Source organism: Phlebotomus papatasi, chromosome 2 (genome assembly GCF_024763615.1).
Source record: "Phlebotomus papatasi isolate M1 chromosome 2, Ppap_2.1, whole genome shotgun sequence".
In the NCBI taxonomy this organism is placed as follows: domain Eukaryota; kingdom Metazoa; phylum Arthropoda; class Insecta; order Diptera; family Psychodidae; genus Phlebotomus; species Phlebotomus papatasi.
Window position 1 is genome coordinate 49,882,875 of NC_077223.1, and position 26,623 is coordinate 49,909,497.

Consider the following 26,623-nt stretch of genomic DNA (forward strand, 5'->3'; position numbering starts at 1 on the left):
CCCTATTTTCAGCATCAAATTACCATTTTGTCCTTGTAATTTATTTTCAGGTTATAAATTGGGCGACGAAAACAAGGATTTTGCCTATTCTCTCAGTATTTTTTCGTGTAAGAGGAGGATTACCGAGCCGGAATTTGTCGACAAGAAAAATCTCAGGTAAAAATAAGAAATAATCAATTCTTAAAGAATATTTATTGCAATTTAATATATTACATTTTATTTGACTAATTATGATTATGAAATCATATTTCCCAATATTGATAATGACTATAAAACCTTTAATTTACCCACAATTTCCTTCAATTTATCATTACAATCTGGTCCTAATCCCAAGACGGTCATTGTTCCTGATGGAATTTCTGTACGTCCGGCATCGTGTACAAGAACAGCAATAATTCCCTGAGATGTTGCAAGACTATAGAGTTTTTCCATTTGTTGGGCATTTTCTATTCGCAGGACAATCTTAGGTTGTCCTAAAACTCTCCATGCATCCAAAAAATTCTTCCTACCGCAAGAGAGACTCCTCTCATAACACATGACTGCTGCATGGGCACACTGACTGGATGTTTTTCCCTTAGATAAACGTATGTCTTGTCGCACGACCAGGACCATCTTGAGGGCCTTTGGCACGGTTTGGTGATTGACATTAAAGAACTTCCATAACATTTTTAATGGTTCTTGTATTTATTTTTTTGTTGTTCAACGTATTTATTCATGCATTCCTTAAATTCCCGGACACAGTCTTGACACTTTCGCCAATCTCCAGTACTTGCAATGCACTCCTATAGAGATATTTTTTGGATACTATAAGCTTAGGGAACTAAAAAGGCAATAGAACTCTAAATCAAATCTTACCTGAACTTTGTAGTGCAGATCAATGCAACCGGTATTCTTTAACATTGTCTCAACAGGGTCTTCCACATTTCCGGACATTGTTTACCACTTTGAATAACTTACTAATGTTTATGTCAAAATTTCAAAATTACAGTTTCTACACTGTTAAAAAATACTATACACGTCTACGAAATTGTTTTATATTCGAAATTTTGTACACCCTCTGATACTGCTTCCAAAAAATTTATCACGTAAAGGCCTCTACACATTGGGAGCAATTTTTGTCAAAAATTGAATTTTTGACAGAATTTTGACGTTTCTGCCTACAGCACTGCAGCCAATTTCCTTCAAAAAAGCAATTTTTGACGAAAATTGTTCTCAATGTGTAGACACCTTAAAAGAAAAAAAATACAACCATAGGGGAAGTGGGGCACCTTTGAAAGTGTGATTTTTCTCCTATGTTTAAGTTTAAGTGGAACTGAGGCATATCATAATGTAATTTAGCTTCTCAATCTGTTTGTGCAGCTAAATTATATCACGATAAGGCTTAATTTTATTTAAAAAATAGGTGAATAATCTCAATTTCAAAGGTACCCTACTTTCAAAAGTGCCCCACTTCCCCCTAATTCTTGCTAATTTTTGAAGTTGAAAAAATACCAAACTATAGTGGAGATTGGGGCAAAAAGTCACAAAACGGATGTTTTATTTTTTTTACAAGCTACCCGAGCACCTCCAAAATTTCTAATTAGCGCAGTTTTATAGGAAATTTACCGCTATACAACTTTGTGAAAGTAATTTTCCTCTATTTTGTAAGGAAATACGTTTATCGAGCCGTTTTCTAAAAGGTAATTTTGTGACCATTCTCAAAAATGCTGGGGCAAATCGTTTCAGGCATTGGGTATTATCATATTTTGATTCGCTTTGTTACGGGATTCCGTAAATTAAAAAAAATACCTAGATAACATATTTTCATAGAAAATTTATTCTTCTACACCTTTGTAAAACACAATTTTTTCTAACTGAACCAGGAGGGTGACATTAGCTCTGAAAAATGCGACCGATTTTAGTGTAAATTTTTCCATGTTTTCGTACACATTTCACGAGATATCTCCAAAACTACGTAGGTAGCCAATTTGGAGTTTGCGGTTGCCTATTTAATATTAAATTGCCTTTTATTTTGCATTTATATTTTTTGCTAATTTATTCTACACTGACAGAAAACAGCTAATAAACTCAAAAGTTTTTTCGGCACACTAGAAACATATGGGAAACATAGGAAATGTCATGCTCCTGAACTGAACGATAAAAACGATTTTCAAGCTATTTTAGAAAAAAACACACAAAAGACTGCAAATCGTTTGACCAATTGCAAACAAGAAGAGCCGACACACATAAATTGTTTCGACATGATAATTGTTTCGGTTTCTCTTACTTTTTGCTACATACCTTTTGTTACTTTTTATCTCAAGTGGTCGTTTTTAATAAAAATATTTCTTGAGAGAAGAATCTTTGTAAAATTCTAAAATAGATAGCGGCTTCGTATTCAAAGAATCCAAGTAATTTAGGAAATAATCATCACTGCATAAATTTTGAATAATAAGTAGGTAATAATTGATATATTTTTCAAGGAAAATGTTTTAAAAATAGGGCTAAAAATTTTGATATTTTTTTATTTTCTAAATTCCTTGTTCGAATTCGAAAAAACATACAACATCGAAGAAGCTTTATGAAAGCTATTTGTGGTAAAAATTTTCGATTTGTGACTTTTTGCCCCAGTCTCCCCTACCTATGGCAATCGCTCCTTGGAAATTACAAGGGGCCAACTCATTTTTTTTTTTGTAATTCTTAAATTTTTACACTTTTAGAAAAAGAATTTGAATAAATTTTCAGGTGATATAAATCATTAAATTTTCTTATTAGAAAAGTTTTTCAAAATTTTATTCTTTTTGATTGTTTGCGCAATTCTGTTTGAAGTAGAGGGGCACAAAATTGATGATTTATCGTTCAAATTTTTATGAAACAAAGGACTAATACAAGCAAATTGATCCCTTGTCATTCTAATTTCAGGAAAATTTTCGCATAATTTAGAATGACAAGGAGCTAACTTATTAAAAAAAAAAACATATTTTGGAAGGTAAAAATTTGTATGTTTTGATTTTTATATTAATACTCATACACATACATTGGTCAGTTACTGAATTGAGATAATTATTTAATTTACACAAAGTTGAATCTTTTATGCTGTCTCCTGGAAAATGGCCCAGTTTCAGTTGACCCCTTGTAATTTCCAAAGAGCGATATATAGTTGTAAAATGTCTGTCTTGATAACAATATGTAAACTTTTGCAAACAATAATTATGCTAATATGCATTGTGCTGTACAATACTATTAACCCATTCAGTCAATGTACCAGAAATACTTGAGATAGAATGTTAATATTTTGGAATTAGTTTCCTACAGATTAGTAGATGAAATTTTTGAAAAGAATTTTTTTTTATCTATTATGGGGGCGCGGGGAGCCCCTGTCAAACAAACGTCTTAACTGTCACTGAATTTAAATTCTGTGCATTAATTCATTACAAACTCTATTGCTTTAGATAGAGTGACTATCCAAGAACACCAATTGGGAACTAGAATTCAAGTCAGGAAAGAGGAAAGAGGCCAATTTTAACAAATTCGACGGGATGTCGAATTTTCCGTCCGCGATTTTGAGCAAAAATTTTGCATGACCTTCCGCGAAGCAAGAAAACAATAACAAAAGGCATTCCCATCTCTGTCGGACTATTTTTCCCAAGAAATTGCAGAACTAACGTTACTAAAAATCCATTCCCGACAGCAATTCGGATAAAAATTGCCCAGGAATAAATTATCTAAGATCACTCCAATTGCGTATGATGTATAATACCATGGTAAGAAATGGGTTAATTTGATAATAATTTTACGACCTCCAACTAAAATGCTTTCAATATTATACAACTTTTCTTATGTACAATCAAGGGCGTAGCCAAGATTTGACTAAGGGGGGGGGGGGGGGGGGGGGGGGGGGGGTCAGTATTCGGTATTTCCACAGTACTTTTTCAAATAAGAAAGTGAACTCATCCTCCGTACGAGGATCAATGTGCTTGCGGTGTGTATCAAAAACATGGAAAGGCACAAAGAGATTGAAAATATGACCGGCGAAGAAAATTTTAACGGAATTTAGATCGTGCAAATAATGATCCTTGTACGATAAAACTATGTACAACAAAAAATATCTTTTTGTCAATTCCTTTGATAAGAGTGATAAAACTCGTTAATAAAAGTCTTAATTAAAATTCTCAAATCTTATAATCTGTTTTCCGCGATCACATTCTGATTTTTTATTTAAATTATACTTTTTTTAATGTTTTCCAAAATTCAAAAATTTTTATCCGTTTCTAATTATACGGTTCTAATTACATGTAATTAAGTAAATGTATTAATAAGTTTATATTTGAGGTTTTCTATAACTTTTCCAAACTTGGCAAAGATTTAAGATAAAATTATCGATAACTTTTAGAGCCCTCATTAAAAAATGCATCCTAAATTATGTATTTTTCATATTTTGTTTTTAATCTTCCGCTTGAATAAAAAGTTTTATAGTATAAAATTACTCTGCATTTTCCTATAAGGATAGGTGTTCAAATTTTCTGTTCCAAATGACACAAAATAGGGTACCAATAGGTCATCACCAGTTCTTAAAGTGCCAATAACTAGGTGCTCCTTTGACCCTATTTGCAGAAAAAATGCTGATCGCCAGCATATTAGAAAGATCTAAGCCAAAACCAGTGATAAGCCCAAATAAGCTTATAGTAGTTAAGATTCTTTACAGGTGACCTCGATATGCGTGGAACTCGGGATTCTTTACCACCAAAATTCAACTCACAATCGAATTTTCACGCATTCCGAGTTGCAAGCACCCCGAGTTGCACGCATTCCGAGGTCACCTGTAAAGAATCTCAGCTACCATAAGCTTATCTGGGCTTATCACTGATCATTTTCTATTTTAAATAGTCTGAGTGGGGAAGACCAGCAAAAGAAAAAAGTTAATTGAAATCGGTTAATAAACATTAGAGATAGAGTCCGGTTCATATGGATATGGTAAGGGTCGGGGTACAGTGGGTTTAAGTAGGGACGGATGGGACCCATCATTAGAAAGATCTCAATCTCATATACAATATATACTAAAATTTCATCGAAATCGCTTCAAAAACACTATAAATGCAGTCCGGTCAAGACATTTTTGATTATAACTTGGGTCAGGGAACATCGAGAGAGAAGTGCGGCCTGCCGTTGGAAGGTCTCGACCTCAGCTGTAACATACTAAAATTTAAAGAAAAAGCATCGTCTAATTTTCGAAATCGTTAAATCGGGGTGTTACAGGGCTTGAAGTACTCAACAAGAGCTTTCCAAAACACAAAAATTTCTCCAAATCCGATAATTAGAAGCGGAGATATGGCCATTTTAAAATTGAATTTTCAAGATTTTCCATTTTTGTAAATTTAGAATATTCCAATCCTTGTGGGATAGATCAAGGATCAGAATGCGGGGTATATGCTCATGCTACGTGTTACAAGGTGTGTGAAGAAAGTTACCAGACTAGAGATTTAAAACATTTTATTGTTTCTATATTACATTTTGATGTTAATCATATTCAATCTATTCTCCTTACCTGCCTCTCTAACGTTTCAAGCGAATTATCCATTTTCAAAAATTGTCTGGTCTCTATGACTCCCGTCTTAATTACATTTTGACCGATTAGCACTCTCTAATCAAATTCCACGACAATTAAAGCGTCCTTATAAGTTATCCTTTTTTATATGACGGATTTCAAATATATTACGAGGAAATGAAATGTTTCATAAATATACTACAATATTTTAATATAGAATCTAGAAGATATAGAGCAGAGAGCATCCAATATGTTTAAAGTTCTTATTTTGAAAATAGAAATAGAATAATATGTGTAATAATTTCGCAATTTGCGAAAAATTTGGCGTCCAAAATTTAGAAAATTCTCAAAAATTTAATTTGAAAGTGTAAAATCTCGAGCTGTTACAAATTGATATTTAAGTTTTTGATATTGGTCTACTAAAGTAACTTCTGCAACATGAAAATAAAATGAGCAGATTTCGGAATAAACTAAAAAAAAGGATTTTCAGGAAAGTTAAACCGCTGATGTTGAAAATGGCGGCTAGATCATTTTCGGCATCAGGGATGTCCAAAACATATAATCTATGAATATATTAGACCGATTCGAAGAGTTTCATAAAATCAGAGAAATACAATAGGTGTGATTATGAAAGGTTTATGCATAATTAAACGTATATTCAGAAATGGTTATAGCAGAAATGTCTGTCTTATGCCCTAGACACAGTTACGACTTAGAGTAAATGTGGCAAATTCCGGCCAGCTTGCAATTTCGGCCACCTCTTTTGTTCCTCTTATTTCCATGAACTTTTAGATTTTACGTACTCTAGAGATTATACAATGCAAAAGAATAACAAAAAATGTAGCTTCGACAAACGAGATGACGTGAAAAAGATATTGGAAGAATTCCCAAAGGGCAAGGAACTATGAGAATGAAGGTGGCCGAAATAGGACACCAAAGCTATGTCTATATCTTTATTCATTTTAAAATGTATTAGGAATGATTTTAGAGTAAATCAAGACAGTAAACTCTTTACAAGGTTCCAAGCAACACTCTTTAAGAAGAAAGAATAAAAGAAATCAATATGTATTTAAAATATTACATTTCAAACTTGAGACTTCAACGCTTGCATGCAACTATGCCGAAATTTGGCACACATACCCTTACCCGAGAGATGGATTAGTCAGAAATTGCCGTCTGTTGTTAAGCCGTCTCTCGGTTTAAGCCGTAGGTATATCTAGGGCATTAGCACAAGGTTATTGTTATATTAGAAGAAGAACTACTAATTCTAAAACTATTGAAACAGGTATTTGTTAGAAATTTGACATATATCCATAATTTTTTAATCATTTTTTATCGTTACATAGTTATCACCGTTGGAGTGTTATTGAGTATAACTTGTGTTTCTTTAATTATGTACAAGCCTTATGCTAAGTTGGATCTAATATCCATGTGTCTCTTTTATGGCCTCTTTTTTTGTGAAAAATACACATCAAAATTTGGCATTTTTAAGTAAATCGCTTCCGATTTGTCAGTGATTCGATACCGATTTTACATGAAAATGCTAAATTCTGACGTAAATTTCTCCCAAAAGTGTGTAGAGGGCTTTAAAAGTTTTAATAGTCAAGTTCATAGAGAGGCACATGGGGCCGATGGTCAGAGTAGAGCGGCGCCTGGCGCCGAATGGCGGATGGCAACTGAACGGCTGGTCTCAGCTGCGACGAGGAATAGTGCACATCACCGGAGGCAGTGTAGGGTATGCTGTACCGGCTTCTCTCTAATAATTTTGCTGGAGTTGATATAGAATATCCCAAATTGGGAGCACGACTAGGTGCAATCGGTTTGAGTGTTGGATTCAGTGCGTCATTTAAAGTGACGTCATAGTCGCTATTGTAGATCTCCTCAAGAGTGCTCTTAGGTACATCGATCTGGGGTGCCTGTGTAGTTCGTGGACCACCACTGTATGTAAATTTCTGAGGAGTGTGTGAGATAGGTGGTGACTGATTGTGTTCGTGAGGATACCTCAACACAGGTGGACTATGCTCAAGCATTCGCACTCCAGACACTGTAGACCCTAGGTCAACAGGAATACTGCTTTCTGTAGCAGTTTCTCTGGAGTTTACACCAACTGGTTGGAGTCCCCGTGGCAACACTGGATTTCCACCACGACTCGGCAAAAAGGGTCTCTTTACTACTCGTACCACTGGTCGAGTTACTTCTCTGACCACGGTATCTTCTTGGTTATGATTTTGTGAAGGAGGAGGATTCCTGACTCTTTCATCGTACGTTTCTTCAAAGTCTTCCTGCGTATATTTCTCTTTGTTTGCTTGACGGTACTGCGGTTCTTCCGTCTCTAACTGTTCAGTATGTTGCAGAGGTCTCTGTGTGGATCTGAAGGGTGTCTCAATTTGTTCAGGGGCTTCTTCCTTGGGTCTATACCGCGCTGTACCAAACGAAAAACTACCTGAGGGAATACGACTACTGAATCTGTCTGATGTTAGTTTGGGCCTCACATCCTCTTCTTCTTCCTCCTCAACTTCAGGGATTTTCACGGTTTGACTAACCGGTGGCGTTGGAGGAGGCGTCGTGGAAGTTCGTAAAGTAACACCCGGCTTTTTAAAGGTGGTTTTGGGTCGTTCATCATATTCATCTCCATAGTATTCGTATTCTTGTGGACGTCTCGGTTGCTGAGCTATTGATTGTTCCTCTTTTGCAGGTGCTGGTCGTCGGTTTTCTACTCTTTCATTAATTTGTGGTTGTGCTGGTTGTAATCGTTTTTCTGTTGTTTGTTCCTTTTGAACTTTAGCTGGTGGTATAGTTTCCACTAAAGGCTCCTCTTCATACTCATCATCATAGTATTCGTCTGCAGCAGATGGCGGTTGAATTTCTGGTGCTTTTGTGCTAGTTGTAGTGCTGTATTCATACTTCTCCCGTTCATTTATAGGCACAGGACGTCGAATTTTAGGTGGTGTACGTGGGGCAAAAAGTAAAGGATTACTTCCTCCACTACCGCTGGGACGTATTTTGCCTGATTCTTCAGCAGTTTTAACGGCCTCTTCTTGAATTGGTCTCTTGATCACTTTTTCATTGTCCTCTTCGCGTCGTTGTTGCGTAGCGGGTTCACTAAGAGCAGGACGACGGTCAAGGAGTGGTTTTCGGCGTTCTGGAGCTGGCCGGCGTTCGTCGTCTGGATAGCGACGGTCTTGAAGGGGTCTATAGCGGCCCTCGTCGGGATTGCGACGGTCAGTGTACCCACGACGATCATCGTAGGCGGGACGGCGATTTTCATCATACCGTGGTCGATAGCGAGGACGCTCGAATCGACGGTCATATTCATAATCGTCGTCTTCGACCTTTCCTCGACTTCTTTCGGGAGCATAAGCTGGACGGGTATCATACCTAAAAGGAAAAGGGATAGGAAATTCCAGTAAAAAGAACACAAGCACAAGAACTTTCTATGTCATCACTAACCGATCACCCTCCTCATAGTCATCGTAATCTGGTCTCCTAGGCCGAGGTCTCTGCTTGCGACGCCGATTAATTCTCTCCTCATAATAATCATCATCATAGTCATCGTCTTCGTAGTAGTAGTCGACCTGTGGACGCCGCCTACGATAAGGACGTCTATAGGGTCTACCAGGGCGAACATGAGGCCTTACTGGTGCAGCAGGTGTTGGTGAAAGAGGAGCCACTGTGGTTGTAGTAGTAGTAGTCGTTGTTGAAGGTGGTTTCTGCGTAGTCGTTGTAGCTGCTTCATACAGAGCATCATTCCTATGCCAGTATTTAGGAGAGTTTTTGCAATCCACCTCCGAAACAAAGTGGCAGATAAAGGTTTTCTGGTCGAAAGCAGTGAAGTTGGCACATAGGAAATCGTAACGAATCCCAAAGAGGCAATGATGGTATAACTGAAACACATGAAGGGAAAAACGTTTTAATAGAAGCATATTAATCTTTCACTCATTAGATCATTCGCAATTGAATCAGCTGGATTTACTTCAACTACATAATTAGATATTCAATAAACGATAAGATTTGCAATTATTTCATCTTGCCACACACTTCTCTTTCTTCCATTCAAAAGTTTTCGGTGTGCAATTCAGTACAATTTTAATCGCGTGCAGGAGATTTTGTATTGAATTCCTTCAAGTGAAACTCTTGGAAGTCATTTCCCAATTCTGCTTTACAATGTTAACCCTCTAAAATCCAATGATTCCTCACGGGTAGTATCAGAAATTTCACATTTACCACGATTATAATGTTTTTATTGATTTAAAATTACTTTTCTGCACTTAAACTTATAGTTCTACTGACATTTCGTCTGAAGTTAAATGTGAATAAACGAAGTAAATGTTAATTTAAAACGGTAAAAATGTGACTTTTTTTTGTTAAAAGAGTTAAGGAAACGTGGACTTCAGCTTTGATTACAAGCTAACCTAATGAATTTCGAAACTGACTATTTTAAAGCAAAAAGTGTTATAGGGTAAAGTGATATAATTTGGAATTAGTGTTACAAGTTGGACAATTCGCCGGTACAAGTTGGACATGGTTTGTTTCTTGATAAATACAGTACAAAATTTATATTTAAGCACAAGGAACCAAATCATAAAACTAAAGCATTAAAAATATACAAATAAAAATGAAGTACTAAATTTATCAAGACAAAAAGCCCTGTCCAAATTGTACCATTGTCCAACTTGTACCACTTTACCCTAATTACTTATTCTATCTTTAGTTTTTTACCATAAAAAATAGAAATATAATAAACATTTTTAGCAATTTCCAAACAGATATTCAGATATTATTTACAATTCTTTCTTGTACGTAAATGTGGATGACTTTGAACCCCTGCTCTTGTTTTTCTTTAATTCTAGAACTTAAGAACTGGTCTAAAAACTATAATGACGCTTAAAGATGGTATAAGGACTATCCTTACATGCTAAAATTAAACTAAAGCTTACGAAAAGGTGAGGTGCAAAGTCACATGCATCTACGGTAACCTTCCTTTCAGAACGATTAAGTTTATAATTTTTTAATTAATAAATATAATTTTTTTTATAATTTATTTGATTTTTCTTCCTACACTTACATTTACATTAAGAACTGACAATTTCAAAAAAATCCAAAACAGCTTCTGATCCAGTTCCTGGGTGGAACTGCTGACATATTTACAAATCACGATTTTTTTACAATAAAAGATTTCTATTAAAAAATCCAACAGAAGGCTTTACGCCCTTTCAAACTGGTACTTTTGTTGACTTTTATTAATTCCTTTAGCTCTTTCGGTACCTAAGCATGTCCCAGTAATATTACATTTTTTGATCAAAAATATCTTAGCTCAGGAATTATTTAAGGTTCAAGTAAAAAACATTCTAGATTTGAACATACATGTCGTTGTCTCTAATATACCTTTTAATTATCACAAAAATTTGGATTTTTATCGGTTCTAACCAATTCAAAAAATAGATTTTCTCAGAACCTCTATATATTTTTCTCTAGGTTACTCAAAGTCCCAAAAGATAAGAAAGAATGTATTTTGAGAAAATTTACTATTGATAACTCTCCATTCCCTAAAGGATAAATGGAGCTATTACAATTAAAAAGGGGTGGCAAAGCGTCCGAAGCTTTGCGAGCTGCTCGAACTCTCGAGAAGGAGCTCTGCCTTATATTCCTTTTCGCAAATTTTTCTGGTGCATATAAAATTATTTTCGAATTAAATTTGTCTATAAATCACCACAAAATCATCTTAAAGTTGAAAATTGTTTAAGAAGAGGGTTTCAAAAATCATTAACAGTTTAATTAATTAATTGACCAAATCGGGTGAAAATTAGGTATTTGACCTTAAATATTTTAAGATGGAGATTTTTCCTGTGACAGATGTCAAAGGAAGAAATTTTTATCGGGACTACCTCCATATCCAAAAAATAAACGAAATCGCCAGGGCTAATTTTTTGCAAAATTAGAAAAACCTCATTTTTGACCAATGAGGGATGGGGAACGCATGAAAGGGGAGGGGGGAAATAAAGTGATTAGTTTCGAGATAATGTCATTTAAAGAGGGGTCATCGAAGACCGGAAGTTAATATCTCTTACCGTTTGAATTTTATATGGATCAAAAAACTGAAAAAGTGCGAAAAACAGTATTTTCAAAATTGAGCTATTACAGTTACTTTGCCGATCCATCACCGATTGTGACCGATGCAGTCGGGTTCAGAATTAAAAGATCTTTCAAAAAAATTAAACCCTCCAGGGTGGTTGACCTTTGACTTTGAATAATTCAATATGGCGATTTTTCCGGTGATAGGTGTCAAAGGACGAAATGTTTAGCTGGACTACCTCCAAAACATTTCCAAAAATAAACGAAATCGTCAAGGCCGACTTTTTGCAAAGTAAAAAAACATGTTTTTGGAGGGATAAAAGGGGTGGGGGTAATTTGGGTAAGTTAGTTCGATAGAGAATGTTTACTTGTGTGGGGGTGGGTCACCAAAGACCGGAACATAATATCTCGTACCGTTTGGCAGCCAGGATGGAGAGAAATTAAAAAAAATACGGTTGTGAAAACTGCTCTCTCGTGGAGTTCGAGCATGTTTTTTTTTGAACATGTTTTTTTCTCAGCATTTTACTATTCTCATGTATTTTGCATTACCGACTTTTCTTTGTGATGGTTCCTGTCTCGACTGTTTTCCCCAGTTTTCATCGTGTCTCTAAAATAACCACCAGATTAGAAGCACTTGAGAACAGTGAAATTAATAAATAGAAATGATCATTTTCCATTAGAATTGCATCATTATGGTGATACTCCATTAAACTACTGAAAAATGTACATGTTTTTTTAGCACTTTACAGTTTTCAAGTGCTTTACTTTACTTTGCGTTGGTTCCTGTCACGACTGTTTGGTGATTTCTGTTTGGCTGTTGAGACAGGAACCATCACAAAGAAAAGATGGTAATGCAAAAGCACTTGAAAATAGTAAAGTGCTAAAAAAATATGTTGATTTTTCATCTTTATGCTGGACTATTTTAAATCTCTAATTTTTATATTAAATATTTCACCTAAATCTTAAATTGTCTTTACTTTTTGATGGGTTAATAACTGCATGAGAAAAAGTTTTTAAATCTACATAATATTTAATTATGTTTTCTCAATTAACTCGTCAGATTCCTTGTGGTTTTTAAAGCATTATTGCCATAATGGAATGTAGTTTTACATAACACAGTCTTTTGAATTAATTCTTAAATTAGAAATTAAATAAATTAGGGAAAAGTACTCTCCCTTCGAGCGTTCATGCCTTCGAATAATGTGAATTTTCTTTCATTTTTCCTAAGAGATTTACACATTTTTATTAAATGTTAGATAATTATGTGTAAGTCTCTTAGGAAAAATAAAAGAGAATTCACATTATTTGAAGGCATGAACGTTCGAAGGGGGATTACTTTCCCCTATCGCATTTTAAACGGAGCATTAACAATTTACCTGACAATCGTATTTCACGGACGCATAGAAACCATCATGAAGGCCATCACACTTAAATTCAATGTCCTCTAGATCGGGAACGGAATTCAGAAATGGGTAATTGGAGAGATTATACCCATTTAATTCTCGGGGGAGATTAGGATCCCAAATGTAGTCGATTTGCGGAATTCCTGTTAGAGTGGGCTTAGTTGAATTGTGTTCTGACTTTTCTGCACCAGATGACTGAAAAATTAAAAAAAAAATTAACGATAACGATATGTGTATAAGATGAATTATAGGCTGTAAGTTGTAAAATATGTAAGATACCAAGTTCCAGAGTAAGTTTCAGTTCTTAAGGAATTTATTTGAGATGCAATAACATCTCTTCTCTTTTGCAAAAATTCTTGGGATCTGCATGTAGTCTGGACTCTGGACAGTGTAATTTGTTGTTTTAGCGCTGTGACTTGTTATTGTACATGGTAATATTCCCAAGAAGGGCTCTTTATATTCTTCTTTGATTTTACGGTTAGGCAGTCAGACTTATGCGACTTATGTATTCACCTGGCGAAATGTGCGTCGGTGACAAAATGGCTCGCAAGTGTTTTTTTTTTCTCTTACCAAGTCTCTGATCAAAGAGTATTCACGGGACAGGAAATAGCAAGAAGCGGAGAATTATCGAGTGTCTCTTCCACTTGAAGTTATTATTAAATAAATGCGCGTGAAAATATTGTTTGCATAACTTTACTGTTACCAAACCATATCGACAGTGAAAATGTTGAAGTGATTAATCGTCTATTAAGCGTGAATTTATCGTCCAGTTCAATTATTTCAATTTACGTTTCCTAAGTTTTCATAAACCTATTCAAATACTAATTATTAAAAATAAAATAACTTTTAACTCTTTAAAAATGGTAAATCATAGAGCTTCAGCCTTGAGTTTTGTACATTTTCAGAAGAAGATTTGATTGAGTATGAAAGAAGTTGTATATTTTTGTATAGAAATTTCTTTGTTCTAAGTAATTACCGAAAGTTTCACATCACGGAATAAAAAATCTGCATAACAAATTGGATTTTCTTGATTATCACTATGTCTTCTTTTTTTTTTTGTAGGAACAACCCTGACTATATTAGTCGTCTATTCGCTACATGGGTAATTTTCATGCTATTTTCCTGTGAGAATGTACTTCAATTCGCAATTTTCAATTATACTATTTAGCCAAATTTCTTTCTCTCTATTTTTTCTAATTAAATAAAAAATTTTGCAATACTCTCACGTAATTTTTTTTTTAATACGGATCAAATTTAAAGCGGCAGTAAATAGAGCGGTATTCTCTTCTTGACTATTTCCCGGCGGGGCAGTTTTACGGTAGAAATAATCAGTAAAAATTAATTTGAAAATTGTAAATCCTCAAAAACAGTGAAATATTCTTGGCAAAAGGAAAATCGAGAAGCTGTGAACTATCTTGACATTTTTGTATGCTTTAAACAGCCTTAAGATCGCTTTTTAGAAGCATTATTGATCAATAAGAATTTTTTACCAACGAAATTTATTTTTTTACCTAACTAATTTCCTATTTTTACTAACCAAAAATATTTTCCCAAAATTTAATAATTTATTAATGTCTATAAATGAAAAAAAAAAAACAGACTCCTAACAAAGAAAAATTGGGTAATTTGAGTGGCACTAGTTCTGATTGACGATTCTTTGCTCATAAATACAATTTGTATTGAACAAAATATTTGCAAAGTTCTCACAATTATTTCACAAAGTTAGGACAAAGTAATACAATTACATAAGAAAAAAACAGACAATATTATTTAAGAAAACAATTTTGCATTTAATTTATTCTTTTATTCAGAAGAACTTTCTTTCAATTATTATTGAAATACTAAAATATACAGTGAGACCTCGATAGAGTCTACCTCCGATAGTGTCAACTTGGACATAAATTGGCTCCAATAGAGTCGACTTTTCTCTTATTATTGAACTAACAATATTTTTATGATTTTTGCGAAATTAAAACCAATCTTTTTATGTACCAATGTAACGTTTTTAACACAAAAAAACATTTATTTAAGTAGGGGAAAGTACTCTCCCTTCGAACGTTCATGCCTTCGAATAATGTGAATTTCTTTTACTTTTCCTAAGAGATTTCCACATAATCGTCACATAATTATCAATAAATTGATAATAAGCTAGCTAATATTTAATAGAAATGTTTAAATCTCTTAGGAAAACTTTAGGAAAATTCACATTATTCGAAAGCATGGACGTTCGAAGGGATAGTATTTTCCCTTACACATTAAAACTTTAAAAGAAAGTCTATTTGATAACGTTAATTGTCTTAGAATTTTCAGTAATTAAGTAATCTACCAAAGCTCTTATAACAAAAGTGAAAAAAAATATTTGAGACACTATTTCAGAGGCGTGCAAGAACCGTTGAAACCGAATAAACGTCAAATGAAACATGTACGTCAATGATCAAAACGCTACTATAACAAACTTATTTTGACTTTAATTCGGTTTCAACGGTTTTTGCACACCTCTGCACTATTTCCTTATCTTAACATCGTAGGTGAACCTCAACATTATCACATGGAGGGTGACTTAAGATATATACTAATAATAAAAACATTCCGTAAAATCATTCCTTATTTTCCAACTTTTTCCCAAACATACGGCTTTTTTTGGCCAGAGGCAGTAGAATTCATGGATTAATTAAATAGGGTAACTATGCCAAATTTCGGCATAGTTGCATGCAAGCGCCAAAGTCTCAAGTTTGAAATGTAATATCTTTAATAGAAATTGATTTTTTTCATTCCTTCTACTTTAGGAGTGTTGCTTAGAACCTTATAGACAGTTTATCGTCTTTATTTACTTTAAAATCGTTCTTATTACATTTTAAAATGAATAAAAATGTAGACATAGCTTTGGTGTCCTATTTCGGCCACGTTCATTCTCATAGTTCCTTGCCCTTCGGGAATTCTTCCAATGTCTTTTTCTCCAATGTCTCTAGAGTATGTAAAAACTAAAAAATTATGGAAATTCGAGGAACAAAAAAGGTGGCCGGGATTGCAAACTGGTCGGAATTTGGCACACTTACTCTAAAATATTCGACTATCGTGTTGAATTTATCAATGATCTTGTACAAACATAAAATAATTTCGCATTTTAATTGTTTTTTTTTCAGATTTCAACAGAGTCAACAGGTCTGGAAATAATTAGTTGAATCGAGGTTCCACTGTATATGTAAGTATGGAGCATTGCCATATTATATTTAAATATATTTTTTTTATTTCATTTTGTGGAATCTTAATTCAATAATATTTGATCGTCCCATTTAGTTATTCATTGCAAAATAACAATAAATTTTCAATTAAATGTATATCATTTGTTTGAAAATTCAATTGCTAGTTTTCTTTAAATAACATTTCTCTGTTCAGTGAAAGAGATATTATTATAAAATAGATTATAATAACTTATAATTTTCTTACAAAAGCTTTAAGATAATTAATTTTCTTTGCTATATATCTCAATTTTTCTTTTTTCTTATGTCCTTACACAATTATAAAAAAGAAAGTCTTTCTTAAAGTATTGGTTTTCGAATTCGGATTTTGTCACGTTATTGTTTCTGTTACTTTACGTCCAATCCAATAAGTTTGTCGAATAAAATCATTACGCGCATGTCGTGTATTGTTTTGTTGTGCTAAAAGAATTTACAATTTTTTGTGTGTTGTTAAAATAAAATGAGTTTTGAGGATAAGGAAATAAAATTTGATACCCCAAATCTGTAAGTATAAATTTAATGAATTGCTTTCAATTTAAATTAGATTAATGTTATAAAGATATTCATTTTATTAATGCAGACAGGATCGTCTTCGTGGTGGTGAAACTACCCTTGACATAATTAGTAATGTTGAAGATACCAAGGGCAATATTGGAGATGTGGGAAGATTGATGATAACAAATTTGAGGATCATTTGGTACTCTGTGACCACTACAAAATTTAATTTATGTAAGGAGATTCTGTCTTAAAGTTCTATATATTATATTTATTACATTTATTTATATTTCAGCTGTTGGTTGGTCTTGTGTTTTAACCATGACAACGAAAACCGTGGCAAGCAGAGGAAGAGGAACAACGCAAGCCCTCTATATCCTGAGTATCAGTCGAAATTCTAGATTTGAATTTATTTTTACCAATTTAACAAATTCTCAGTCAAAATTTTCTTCAGTTTTTGATATTTATCGGTATGATTAACGCATTTCACTTTTAGTAATTTCATAACATTTCATTTTTTTTTTCATAATGAAAAAGAAATATCTCTTCACAGATTATATCAATCATCAACACTTTATCGTGAGATGAAATTAAGATCTTCAATTCTTCACGAAGGATCTCTCAATGTTCTTCAAATGGAAAAAGTTTTTAATACCCTAAATGGTGTGTGGAATTTATCCAGTGATCAAGGAAATTTAGGGACTTTTATCATTACAAATATTCGTCTAGTTTGGTAATCCAATGTCTTTTAATTAACAACAAATTTACAAATATTTGAATAGTTATTTTTTTTTAGGTTTGCTAACATCAACGAAACTTTTAATATGTCATTGCCCTACATCCAGATTGCTAATATTCAAATTCGTGATTCAAAGTATGGCTTAGCTCTTGTGATAAACACACTAAAAATGTCCGGAGGTTATGTGTTGGGCTTTCGAATTGATCCTCCGGAAAAGCTACATGAAATCTACAAGGAGCTTACATCACTACACACTGTGTATTCTGAGACTCCAATTTTTGGTGTAGACTACAAACCAAAGCCTGATTTAGAACCACAAAACAATGATCATTTGTCAATAGATGATATTGAAGAAATTGATGAGAAGAAAAGCAACGAAATTAATCATAATTTCTCTGCGTATCTCTCAGCAGAAGACTCTGGTGAAGTTCGCAGGCCTTCTTACTGCAAGGAACTAGGATTTGCCATGGAAAAACTAAAGGAAGGCTTTAAGATTAAGGACCTTTGGGAAATCATACCATATCAATAGCTATAGTCCATAAACGAAATTATTTCTGAATTAGGGGAAGGTGGGGCACTTTCACCCTTAAATTGCAAAACGGATCTTGAGACCATTTTGTAAAAATATGAGAAACAGAATTAAAACTTTATGTATTCTCTGAGTTACAGTTGGATTTAAGGTTAATAAAAAAAAATAACAATATTCCTTTAATTTCATTAGTCTATTGTGGAGAAGATGATTTCATTTGAATGGCAGAATGCGTGAAAGTCCCCCGTTGCGGAGCAATTTCAAGATAAATATGAGGTAATTTTTGAGAAAGATAAAATGTGTTTATATGAAACTTGCCATACCAGAATTGATTCAAATTACTATATTAAAGTCTTCTAGGACTTTAAAACATAAAAATATATGCGAGCACGAACTTTATAACAGAATTTTAACTCTAATTGATCATACAGAGAAAATAAGATATCGCCACAAATTTCCAATCCTATTTCTTATTAATTGAGCAATTTTCTATAATTTTTTGTACGAAAGAAATGAGGAGCTCAGACCAAAAAAACGCTATTTTAATAGGGAAATGCTTACGACTTAGAGTTCTTTTGCTCCGAGCGCCTCAAATGTCTTTCGTAGTTCTAAGCTAATTCTGAACATAAATGGATCAATATATCGCCTTAGAACATGTCGTTTTTAGTATAACAGTTTTATAATAGTATTTTAAAATCTCGAATTGTTATAATACTACAAAAAAATTATAATATCTTGCTGAAAATATTCTGAAAAATATTATAACAATTAACTTTAGCGTTTTTAAGCACTTAAAAATCACTGAAAGATTTTTTTAATATTTTTGTTAATTAGTTTTTATGAAATATACTTCCCAAAAATTTCGAAATTTTTTCGACAAAAACAGATACAGAACGATTTCAGTGATCGCTTTAAGTTAATTTTGATTAAAAAAGTAAATTATTGGACACCAGAAAATTCTCCGTGTGCTTGCATGAAACTGCCCCTTACGCACTTTCGGGACTCAAATCAAAATTGTCAGAACCATGTTAGAATTCATTCAACGCTAAATGCCTTATAATAGTCATAAAACCATTGGTAAATTCAGGGGGGTGACATTAGCTCTGAAAAATGCGACCGGTTTTAGTGTAATTTTTTCCCTGTTTTCGTACACATTCCACGAGATATCTTCAAAACTACATAGGTCGCCAATTTAGGGTTTTCTGTTGTCTCTTCGTTATTAAATTGGCTTTTATTTTGTATTAGTATTATTTGCTAATTCATTCTACAATGACAGAAAACAGCTAATAAACTCAAAATTTTTTTCGGCTCGCTAGAAACATATAAGAAACATAGGAAATGTCATGCCCCTGGGTAAATTAATACAATTATGTTACTTCGATAGATAAGTGCAACGGTTCAGAAATTGGTGAAAATAAAACATTACAAAAAGTTTTATTTTGATGCAGTTTTATAAAATCAATTACAGAACTCAAACGAGAAGCGTCGCGAAATTAATTATTTTTATGAACATGGGTTTCAGTTATCGCTTCAGTAACATGAAGGTTTTATTTCATTCCTTTCAAAGAGATAAGAAGAATATGCAAAAATTGAAACTGCCCTGTCGTTAAACTGCCCCACCCTCCCCTAATGAACTCAAAAGGTTCATTTCTTTAACGAAAACATAATGGGATTTTGTGTAAAATTCAAATTAAAATACTGTTCTATTATAGTTTAGTAAGTGTAATGTAATTACTTACTCCTTCATCACCATTCGCGCTAGGATCATCGTCTAGGGGAATTTCTGTACTCGTTGTGGATGTTTTGCCGAAGATGAGGGAAGTCGCTTTTACGGCATCTGTGTGAATGGCTAAAAAAGCCGCTAAAATTGTAAGCATCAGCAGCCATCGCCACAATCTCTCCATTGCTCTCTGCACACTCCGAATGTATCTGCAAAGAGAAAATTATGCATTTTATGTAAATAATTAGAACCTTAATTTCACCTTCTTCACGTCAATATATTCTTTTATTTTTGTATAGAAGGAAGCTCATACGGAAATTTGCTAATTTACAAAGACATAATTGTGAGAAAAATTTCCTGAGACAATCGTTCATTCTTATATAGTGAATCGGCCTGAATAGTGATAATTATATTGTGTATATAAAATGCGTTAAACGCCAAAAAGACATTTTGTGAGACTCTCTGATTGAGACCGTTGAGACCATGACACACAAAAATTATATTGCTTTTCCAAACTCTCATCTTGTGATGAAAATTTTCTGTTTAGCATGATGATTCTCCAAAGGATTTTGCTACAAGCAATGGTATGTGATCGTTTTTTTTTTGTCTTTCTGACTTCGGGAACAAGTGTATATAAGTATTTGACCAAAGTGGCTATAAAGGCTCTTTGGTGTAGAAAAGGGGATATATAACAGCAAAGAGAAGTGTGCAATAAATTTAAACAAAAGTTGATTCAATAGAGAAACAAGACTTGAAAAAAGCATTCAATTGCAACAAGCAACAAGAGTTGAATATGAAGAGAGCAAAAAGTCTATATAGTGAAATATAAAGTACAAAGTTGTAAGAAAATGGCTCAAACCAAAGTTGATTGCCTCGATTTGATGGTGTGAGAGCGAGAGAGCAGACAAAAAAATTATTAATTCCCGTATCAATTCTGCTCAAGCGTTAAAAGTGAAAGTGTAACACGCAGACGGTTCGTACAATGTGACGACAATCGTCGTTTCATGCAATTTTTCGCCAAACATCTTCTTTTTCGCAATTCACATTGTCCACACCGTTTATCAGTTTGATCGAACAATATATAGAATAGAGGAACGAATCTGAATTGCACATCTTCTGCAATGTTATTGCAATGTGCAATGTGATGGTGGAGATAATTTATGTTTAAACTATTTTATATTCACGGGAAACCATCCACTGGATGACGTCCCGTTGACAATAAAGATAATAATAATAATAAACTATTTTATAAAAACAGACCAAGTCAATGGCAAGCAAACTTGCCATCATCGAATCTCTTGCTTCTATAAAGCAAAGAACAATGCATAAACACAAAAGTGAAGGGTTGTTTGGATAACCACATAAGTAACATAGGAGATAGGTCGTCACATTCGGAGTATTCCCATCTCTGCCCGTTGTCTCTCGAACGCACTAAAGCATTCCTCAAACGACTGAGAGACTTCCGCGTCCTCTTAATTTATACGTGATATCATTCACTGTATCAAGATTAATCAACTCAATCTATTTGTTTGTTAATAACTTTTAATTTTGTTAAAGAATCAATGCTTTTTTAAAATTATATTTAAGAGTGTTCCCCAGAAAAGCTATGCAAGCCATTGTGAGGAGGCGTTAATCTCAAGGTAGACCTAGAGCAGAGGGCTAATTTTTGAAATTCTCACTCGCACCCGCGAGCTCTTTAGTAGCCGAGAGAAGTGGACTCGCACACCCCGCAGATTCTTGAGTACGTGCAACGGCTAGTTTGTGTTATAAAGAAGTCGTTACAGAAAGATTTGAATCTGCAGGGTGTGCAAATTTCAAAAATTAGCCCTCAGGATGGCTGAATCCAATCCAGAATTTTTCCTTAAAGCGCCTTGAAATCGAACTCGAACAATTTCCTGAAGTGGCGGAGGATCGACAAGCGGGGGCTGCTATACTGCATGTCATGGACCCGCGACTTAATATCCCGTTTGGGGCACCCATCGAGTGTGTCCCAGGTATTATTAATCGTATCGGAATATTTGTTACAATGTAATCATGTTTAGGGGAAAGTACTTGTTACGGCGCGGCACGCCTCTGGTGGAAAAAATTAGAATTAAATGCTATCGGGCAACACCACTGCCTCTTGCATCAAAGTCAACGTCGCGAAGACACGCCTTCTGTTAGTTTAGTGAATAAATTCCGTATTTGTTAAAAGAATCAGGAGAGTTTTTATTCTAACAATCATCACGCAACATTCCCAAGGATTTGAGGCAACGAAAGGCGAATAAAGATTGTTTTATCGGGCAAAGGAAATTGGTTTTTTTCGCCAGATATAATAATCATATATTCATTCACACACACACCGGTTCGTTGAGATCCACAGGATCCAGCCTGGGAATACACAAACAGCATTCATTCTGATATATTATCACACTCACAGGATCGTACAGATCCCACAGGATCCAGCCTGAGAAGATTCCAATACCATTCAATCTTACACTTGTCATACATACAAGTTTGTCTCGCGACCAGTACTCTTCCTACGAACGTTCATGCCTTCGAATAATGTGAATTTTCTTTTATTTTTCCTAGAAAAATAAGAGAGAATTCACATTATTCGAAGGCATGAGCGTTCGAAGGGAGAGTACTTTCTCCTATATGTCACTGTCCCCTATATGTTTTAGAAGAATCTGCTAGTCCGTTTGTAGACTCGCCCAGAAGCGCCTTCCACGCATTGTAGATGCTTATTTCATGCTCCCGGAATTGTTGGGCAGAGGCAGTGCATTATGTTACATTTTATCACAGTGAAAATGTCTTTCCTGACATTTAGTTGCTTGCACCGGGCAGGACTCGAACTCACAACTGTGAAAGTCGAGTCAGAAGTCTCATCCGCCCAAGACCAACGGTCTTGCCTATTGTGCCACTGAGATCTCCGTGTCCCAAGTGGCAGATAGGGAAAGACTTTAGTTGGTCCTAAAGTCGTATAGGCATTCTTTCGTCTACGAGGATTTCCTAGTGAAAACGAAATCGCGGACCACTCCAAAATTTGTGTCTCTTAGGTAAGGAGGCCGGTGACCTCAGCCTTGCACCCTGTTTCACAATATTCTGCTTGCAAAAAAAGACAACAGAGACTCAGATAACAAATGATCGCACCGGAAACGACCTATGTGAGGCAATGGCGAAGCTGTTGCTTCATCCGCTAGTCCCGGGCTCGAGAGACACCAGAGCGACGAAAGAGAGTCTGAAATGATATCATGTTTGGCAAACTTACCAAGAACAACGGCACTTCGAAATGGCCACATGGAATGTAAGAAAGCCATGCAAGATATTATAAAGAGGAAGCGGCCTCGAGGCAAACCCAAGTCAAGGTGACTGGAATAAATTCAGTTACTTGCTTTAAATGATCTTGGGATCGACTCCGAACACCTTTTTGATGTGGTGGATGATCGACAAGCATGATCTGCTAAACCTGAGTGTCCTAAGCCCGCTACCCCGATAAGGATAAACGGTTGAAAATGAATAATGAAGGTTCTTAATATGACATCCAATCTTGGAAACACTACCTGATGTTAAAATAATTCTATCTTGTTTTGGAAGAAAACAAGATCCTTTTCATCTGGGTTCCTAACCATTCAGATGTTTTAGGTAACGAAATATCTGACAGGCTAGCGAGACTAGGAGCAATGCAATTTTTTGTTGGTCCAGAGCCGATAATTGGTATTGGACGGGAGCTTACTAACAGGATAGTTCAGGAATATGCGATGGAAAATCATGGAAAATATAGGAAATCTGTAAAGGGTGGAGTGTTTGCTAAGAGGCTCGTGGAGTCTGTAACATATGGATGTGATAAGCAACTACTGGCTCTGCCTCGCGCATCTCAGAGTTATTATTGGAACACTCACTGGGCACTGGAGAATTTTAAGGCCCACTTATGACATGTTAAAATTTAAGATTGATCCATGCTATAATAGAGTTCACATTTATCTCGTGTTTACTGCTGCCCCAGTTTCCCATATGTAACCAAGGGCCCTAATCAATTTTGTTTTAAATTTCTCATAAATTCTTATTTAAATCTCGCCAAAATAACTTTATCTGAAGTTATAATTTTCCTCACGTAGGTGTGCTGAGAAACTCTTAAGTTCTCCATGTTTATAACTAACTTATTTTCTTGATATTAGTAATCCACGACACAAATTTACTTCCTGTTTTTCTCATATATGTGTGTAAATTATGTAGCGAGCGTGAGTAAATCTTCTAGTAAGAGCGGAATAATTCCCTTTCAATTGAACCGGGTGAGCAATTTGAAAGTGTAAATTGGTGCAAGAAACGTTGATCAATTAATATAAATATCTCACGAAAAGCTTCCACTCTCGATCTTACCGCACCTGAAGCTGAAGTGTGATTGCGCAATTTAACCTACAAATCACTCTTCATTTACATTTATACATGTGATATATATATAAAAAAAAATGAGAATAATGTATTTTGACGTTTGGGATCACACGCCCCTTAACTTAGCGATATGGCTTGTAATTTACCTTTTAAAACGTATTACTTCATTCCTCAAAGGCAAAAGTGCACGAGTCTTTAATTTGACAGGGATAAATTTGCACAAAAAATATTCCTCTTATTGACCATTCACTGTTGCAATAGTATTTGATGCTTATGAAACCAAAAAAGTGGTAATAACAGGTGCAATTTTAGAATATTTGTTTTTATTTTTTGATTATAGGGATCGGTTTAGTACCGCGTAATTTGTTTGCAGTGCAATTTATATTACAATGTCGTCACGTATTGGAAAAATTTTCTAAGTTAACCGCTTAAGGGCCCAAATCTCGAGGCTGATCCTCGAGAATATTTAGCATACAAAATCTGGCAGTGAAGGATTCGGTAAAGGAATTTTATGCATAGAAGTTCTAATTGATGATCCTCAGCCCACAGTGAATGACAGTTTGGGATAGATCTTTGCTGCTGAATTTTACAGGCTAAATATTCTAGAGGATCAGCCTGAGTCTATTTAAGCCCTAAGAGCGCCTTCCCCGTAATGTGGATACTTCTTCTGTGCACCTTGAGGTTTCTGAGGAAAAGGCGATGCATTTCAGATTTAGATTTAAGTAACTGGTATACGGTTACAGTCAGGAAGAAGATGAAGTCCTTAATTAGCCGGAGGAAAAGTGTAGTCTTTTGATGAAAGGATACCCATGAGAAAGGATACTAAAACATTCTAGATTCCGAAGATCAGTTTGTCTAATTGTGTGATTGGTAAAAACGACTAGAAAAAAGTAAGAAGGAGCGCCTATGTACTTCCTAAGACGTGTGGAAAGGGAAGATACCTGGAGAATTGGGTGTTAAGACCTCTACACACTAGGAGAAATTTCTTTAAATAACGCCTTGTTAAAGAAAATTTCCCCTATCCTTGTAGGCAGGAACGTCAGAATTTTTTAAAAAAGGCAATTTTTGACGAAAATTACTTCTAATGTGTAGACACCATTAGAGTGTCATCCATCCTCTTATAAAGGTAGAATTTCCGATCAGAAGGAAGAACTCTTGAAACTTTTCTTGGTGGAATATCTAAAAAGTTCTTAGCAATTTATGATTCCTCAAGCATTACCTGGATGTAAGGACAGAACAGCATAGCCATCCAGCGCCCAAATATTAGAAAAACCTCAACAATTAGTTTTCTACGTATTTCATGAATAAATTTTGCCGCTATTCTTTATGTCCGACTTTCCAACTACTTTGATCGACTTTTCAAATTTTTCATCCTACTTTTGAGGACATTTTATTCTTATACGAAAATCCCATTGAATCCTTCCTAATAACGGTTTTTCAAGGTCAAAGGTTAGACAGGCTAGAGAACATATTTTTCATCCGAATGGCACACTCAATCCCGGCATTATTCATTTCGGGATTATGCACCTGACGGAATTATGCACATACAATTATGCAAGTTTGCCTACCATTGGGAGTCTATTTATGAAATTATTTTTGAAATACGCCTTAATGTATACTTTTATATGGCCGATTTATTCAAAAGCAAGCTCCTGCGGGTATCGAAATTTTCTCGATGCATAATGCCATTTCGCGCGTTTTTTTTTTGGTCCCGAAAATGTGCATAATGCCGGGACTGCGTGTATCATGTTGCAGCTCGTTAGAAAGGTCTTGGAATGTCCGATAAAACTGAACCGCTTTCAATCTGTTCTGAACGGATAATGAACCGGTTCCTAACCAATGACTACTTTTTATTCAAAAATCAATTATATTATTCCTGAGGTGTATTTTAGGCAATGTTTTGAGTGATTTATAAATCGATTCAAATCGGTTATGAACTGCTAATGAACCGGTTATGAACCTATAAATAATTTTTATTCGAAAATCACTCTTAATGATCTACAAAATGGACTCAACAAATTATTCCACTACGGGATACGGTATTGTAAAAGTGATTATCTTCGATTGTAATACAAATAGTAGGTGAGATTGTTAAAAATCTCACCTAATATCTCAATAACATTAATAATAATAACAACAATGGTGGGAAAAAATATCTGGGCTTATCACTAGACACTGGTAGAGTTTTAAATAGTCAGTTATAATAACCATCGAAGATAATCGACCAAGAGAAATATAATTTTGCAAAATTTGAGAATATGATGCAATCATATTGACTTGGGTATTTGGAAAGCGACATCAATTAAGCTAGCTGATTGAAATGTAAACCATGGACCCCTCAGTTATTTTTTTCTTCTAATCGATGACATAATACATGTCAACAAAAGAGTGAAAAATGATAATTTAGCCATCACATAATATTTATTCGAATGACATCTATTTTTTTTACCTAACTTTGCTTTTATCTACGCTGAACTTTTAACTCTTCTTCAGCTCTGTGGTTTCCCTAACCCTCATCAATCATCAATAAG

General features: G+C 34.6%; 4 protein-coding genes across 9 annotated transcripts in view; 2 read left to right on the forward strand and 2 right to left on the reverse strand.

Annotated features, from left to right (window-relative positions):
* Positions 1 to 26,623, forward strand: part of LOC129801454 (serine/threonine-protein kinase SIK3) — a 91,490-nt gene that overhangs the window by 39,022 nt on the left and 25,845 nt on the right. For 2 of the 4 annotated variants that reach the window (XR_008751698.1, XR_008751699.1), the window contains exon 10: positions 51 to 156. The gene's annotated coding sequence lies outside the window, so the exon portion shown is untranslated. Of the gene's footprint in view, positions 1 to 50; positions 975 to 16,142; positions 16,202 to 26,623 lie in introns of those variants that run through there. The other 2 variants (XR_008751697.1, XM_055846531.1) reach the window with 2 other exon arrangements.
* On the reverse strand, positions 176 to 666 carry LOC129801613 (uncharacterized). Its single transcript, XM_055846836.1, has one exon. It carries the CDS (start codon positions 664 to 666, stop codon positions 268 to 270), a length of 399 nt encoding a protein of 132 aa, XP_055702811.1. The 3' UTR covers positions 176 to 267.
* Positions 6,813 to 26,623, reverse strand: part of LOC129801466 (titin) — a 38,065-nt gene continuing 18,254 nt past the window's right edge. Inside the window, exons 1-5 of one of the 3 annotated variants that reach the window (XM_055846554.1) lie at positions 26,542 to 26,580; positions 19,741 to 19,930; positions 12,973 to 13,194; positions 8,975 to 9,408; positions 6,813 to 8,902 (exon numbers count right to left, since the gene is read on the reverse strand). In XM_055846554.1, the coding sequence (XP_055702529.1) occupies positions 7,120 to 8,902; positions 8,975 to 9,408; positions 12,973 to 13,194; positions 19,741 to 19,905 (2,604 nt within the window). In that variant the 5' untranslated portion in view covers positions 19,906 to 19,930; positions 26,542 to 26,580 and the 3' untranslated portion in view covers positions 6,813 to 7,119. Of the gene's footprint in view, positions 8,903 to 8,974; positions 9,409 to 12,972; positions 13,195 to 19,740; positions 19,931 to 20,052; positions 20,275 to 26,541; positions 26,581 to 26,623 lie in introns of those variants that run through there. The other 2 variants (XM_055846552.1, XM_055846553.1) reach the window with 2 other exon arrangements.
* Positions 16,641 to 18,324, forward strand: LOC129801558 (Bardet-Biedl syndrome 5 protein homolog). Its single transcript, XM_055846769.1, has 5 exons — positions 16,641 to 16,742; positions 16,819 to 16,967; positions 17,029 to 17,203; positions 17,287 to 17,466; positions 17,530 to 18,324. The coding sequence occupies exons 1-5, from the start codon at positions 16,699 to 16,701 to the stop codon at positions 17,999 to 18,001; spliced, it is 1,020 nt and encodes a 339-aa protein (XP_055702744.1). The 5' UTR covers positions 16,641 to 16,698; the 3' UTR covers positions 18,002 to 18,324.

Excerpts from the sequence above, each read along its gene's own strand:
- LOC129801613 (XM_055846836.1), bottom strand. The coding sequence starts at position 666 with ATGTTATGGAAGTTCTTTAATGTCAATCACCAAACCGTGCCAAAGGCC.
- LOC129801558 (XM_055846769.1), top strand. The coding sequence starts at position 16,699 with ATGAGTTTTGAGGATAAGGAAATAAAATTTGATACCCCAAATCT. Across the intron at positions 16,743-16,818 it reads AAATTTGATACCCCAAATCT|ACAGGATCGTCTTCGTGGTG; the intron begins GTAAGTATAAAT and ends TTATTAATGCAG. Across the intron at positions 17,467-17,529 it reads ACAAATATTCGTCTAGTTTG|GTTTGCTAACATCAACGAAA; the intron begins GTAATCCAATGT and ends ATTTTTTTTTAG.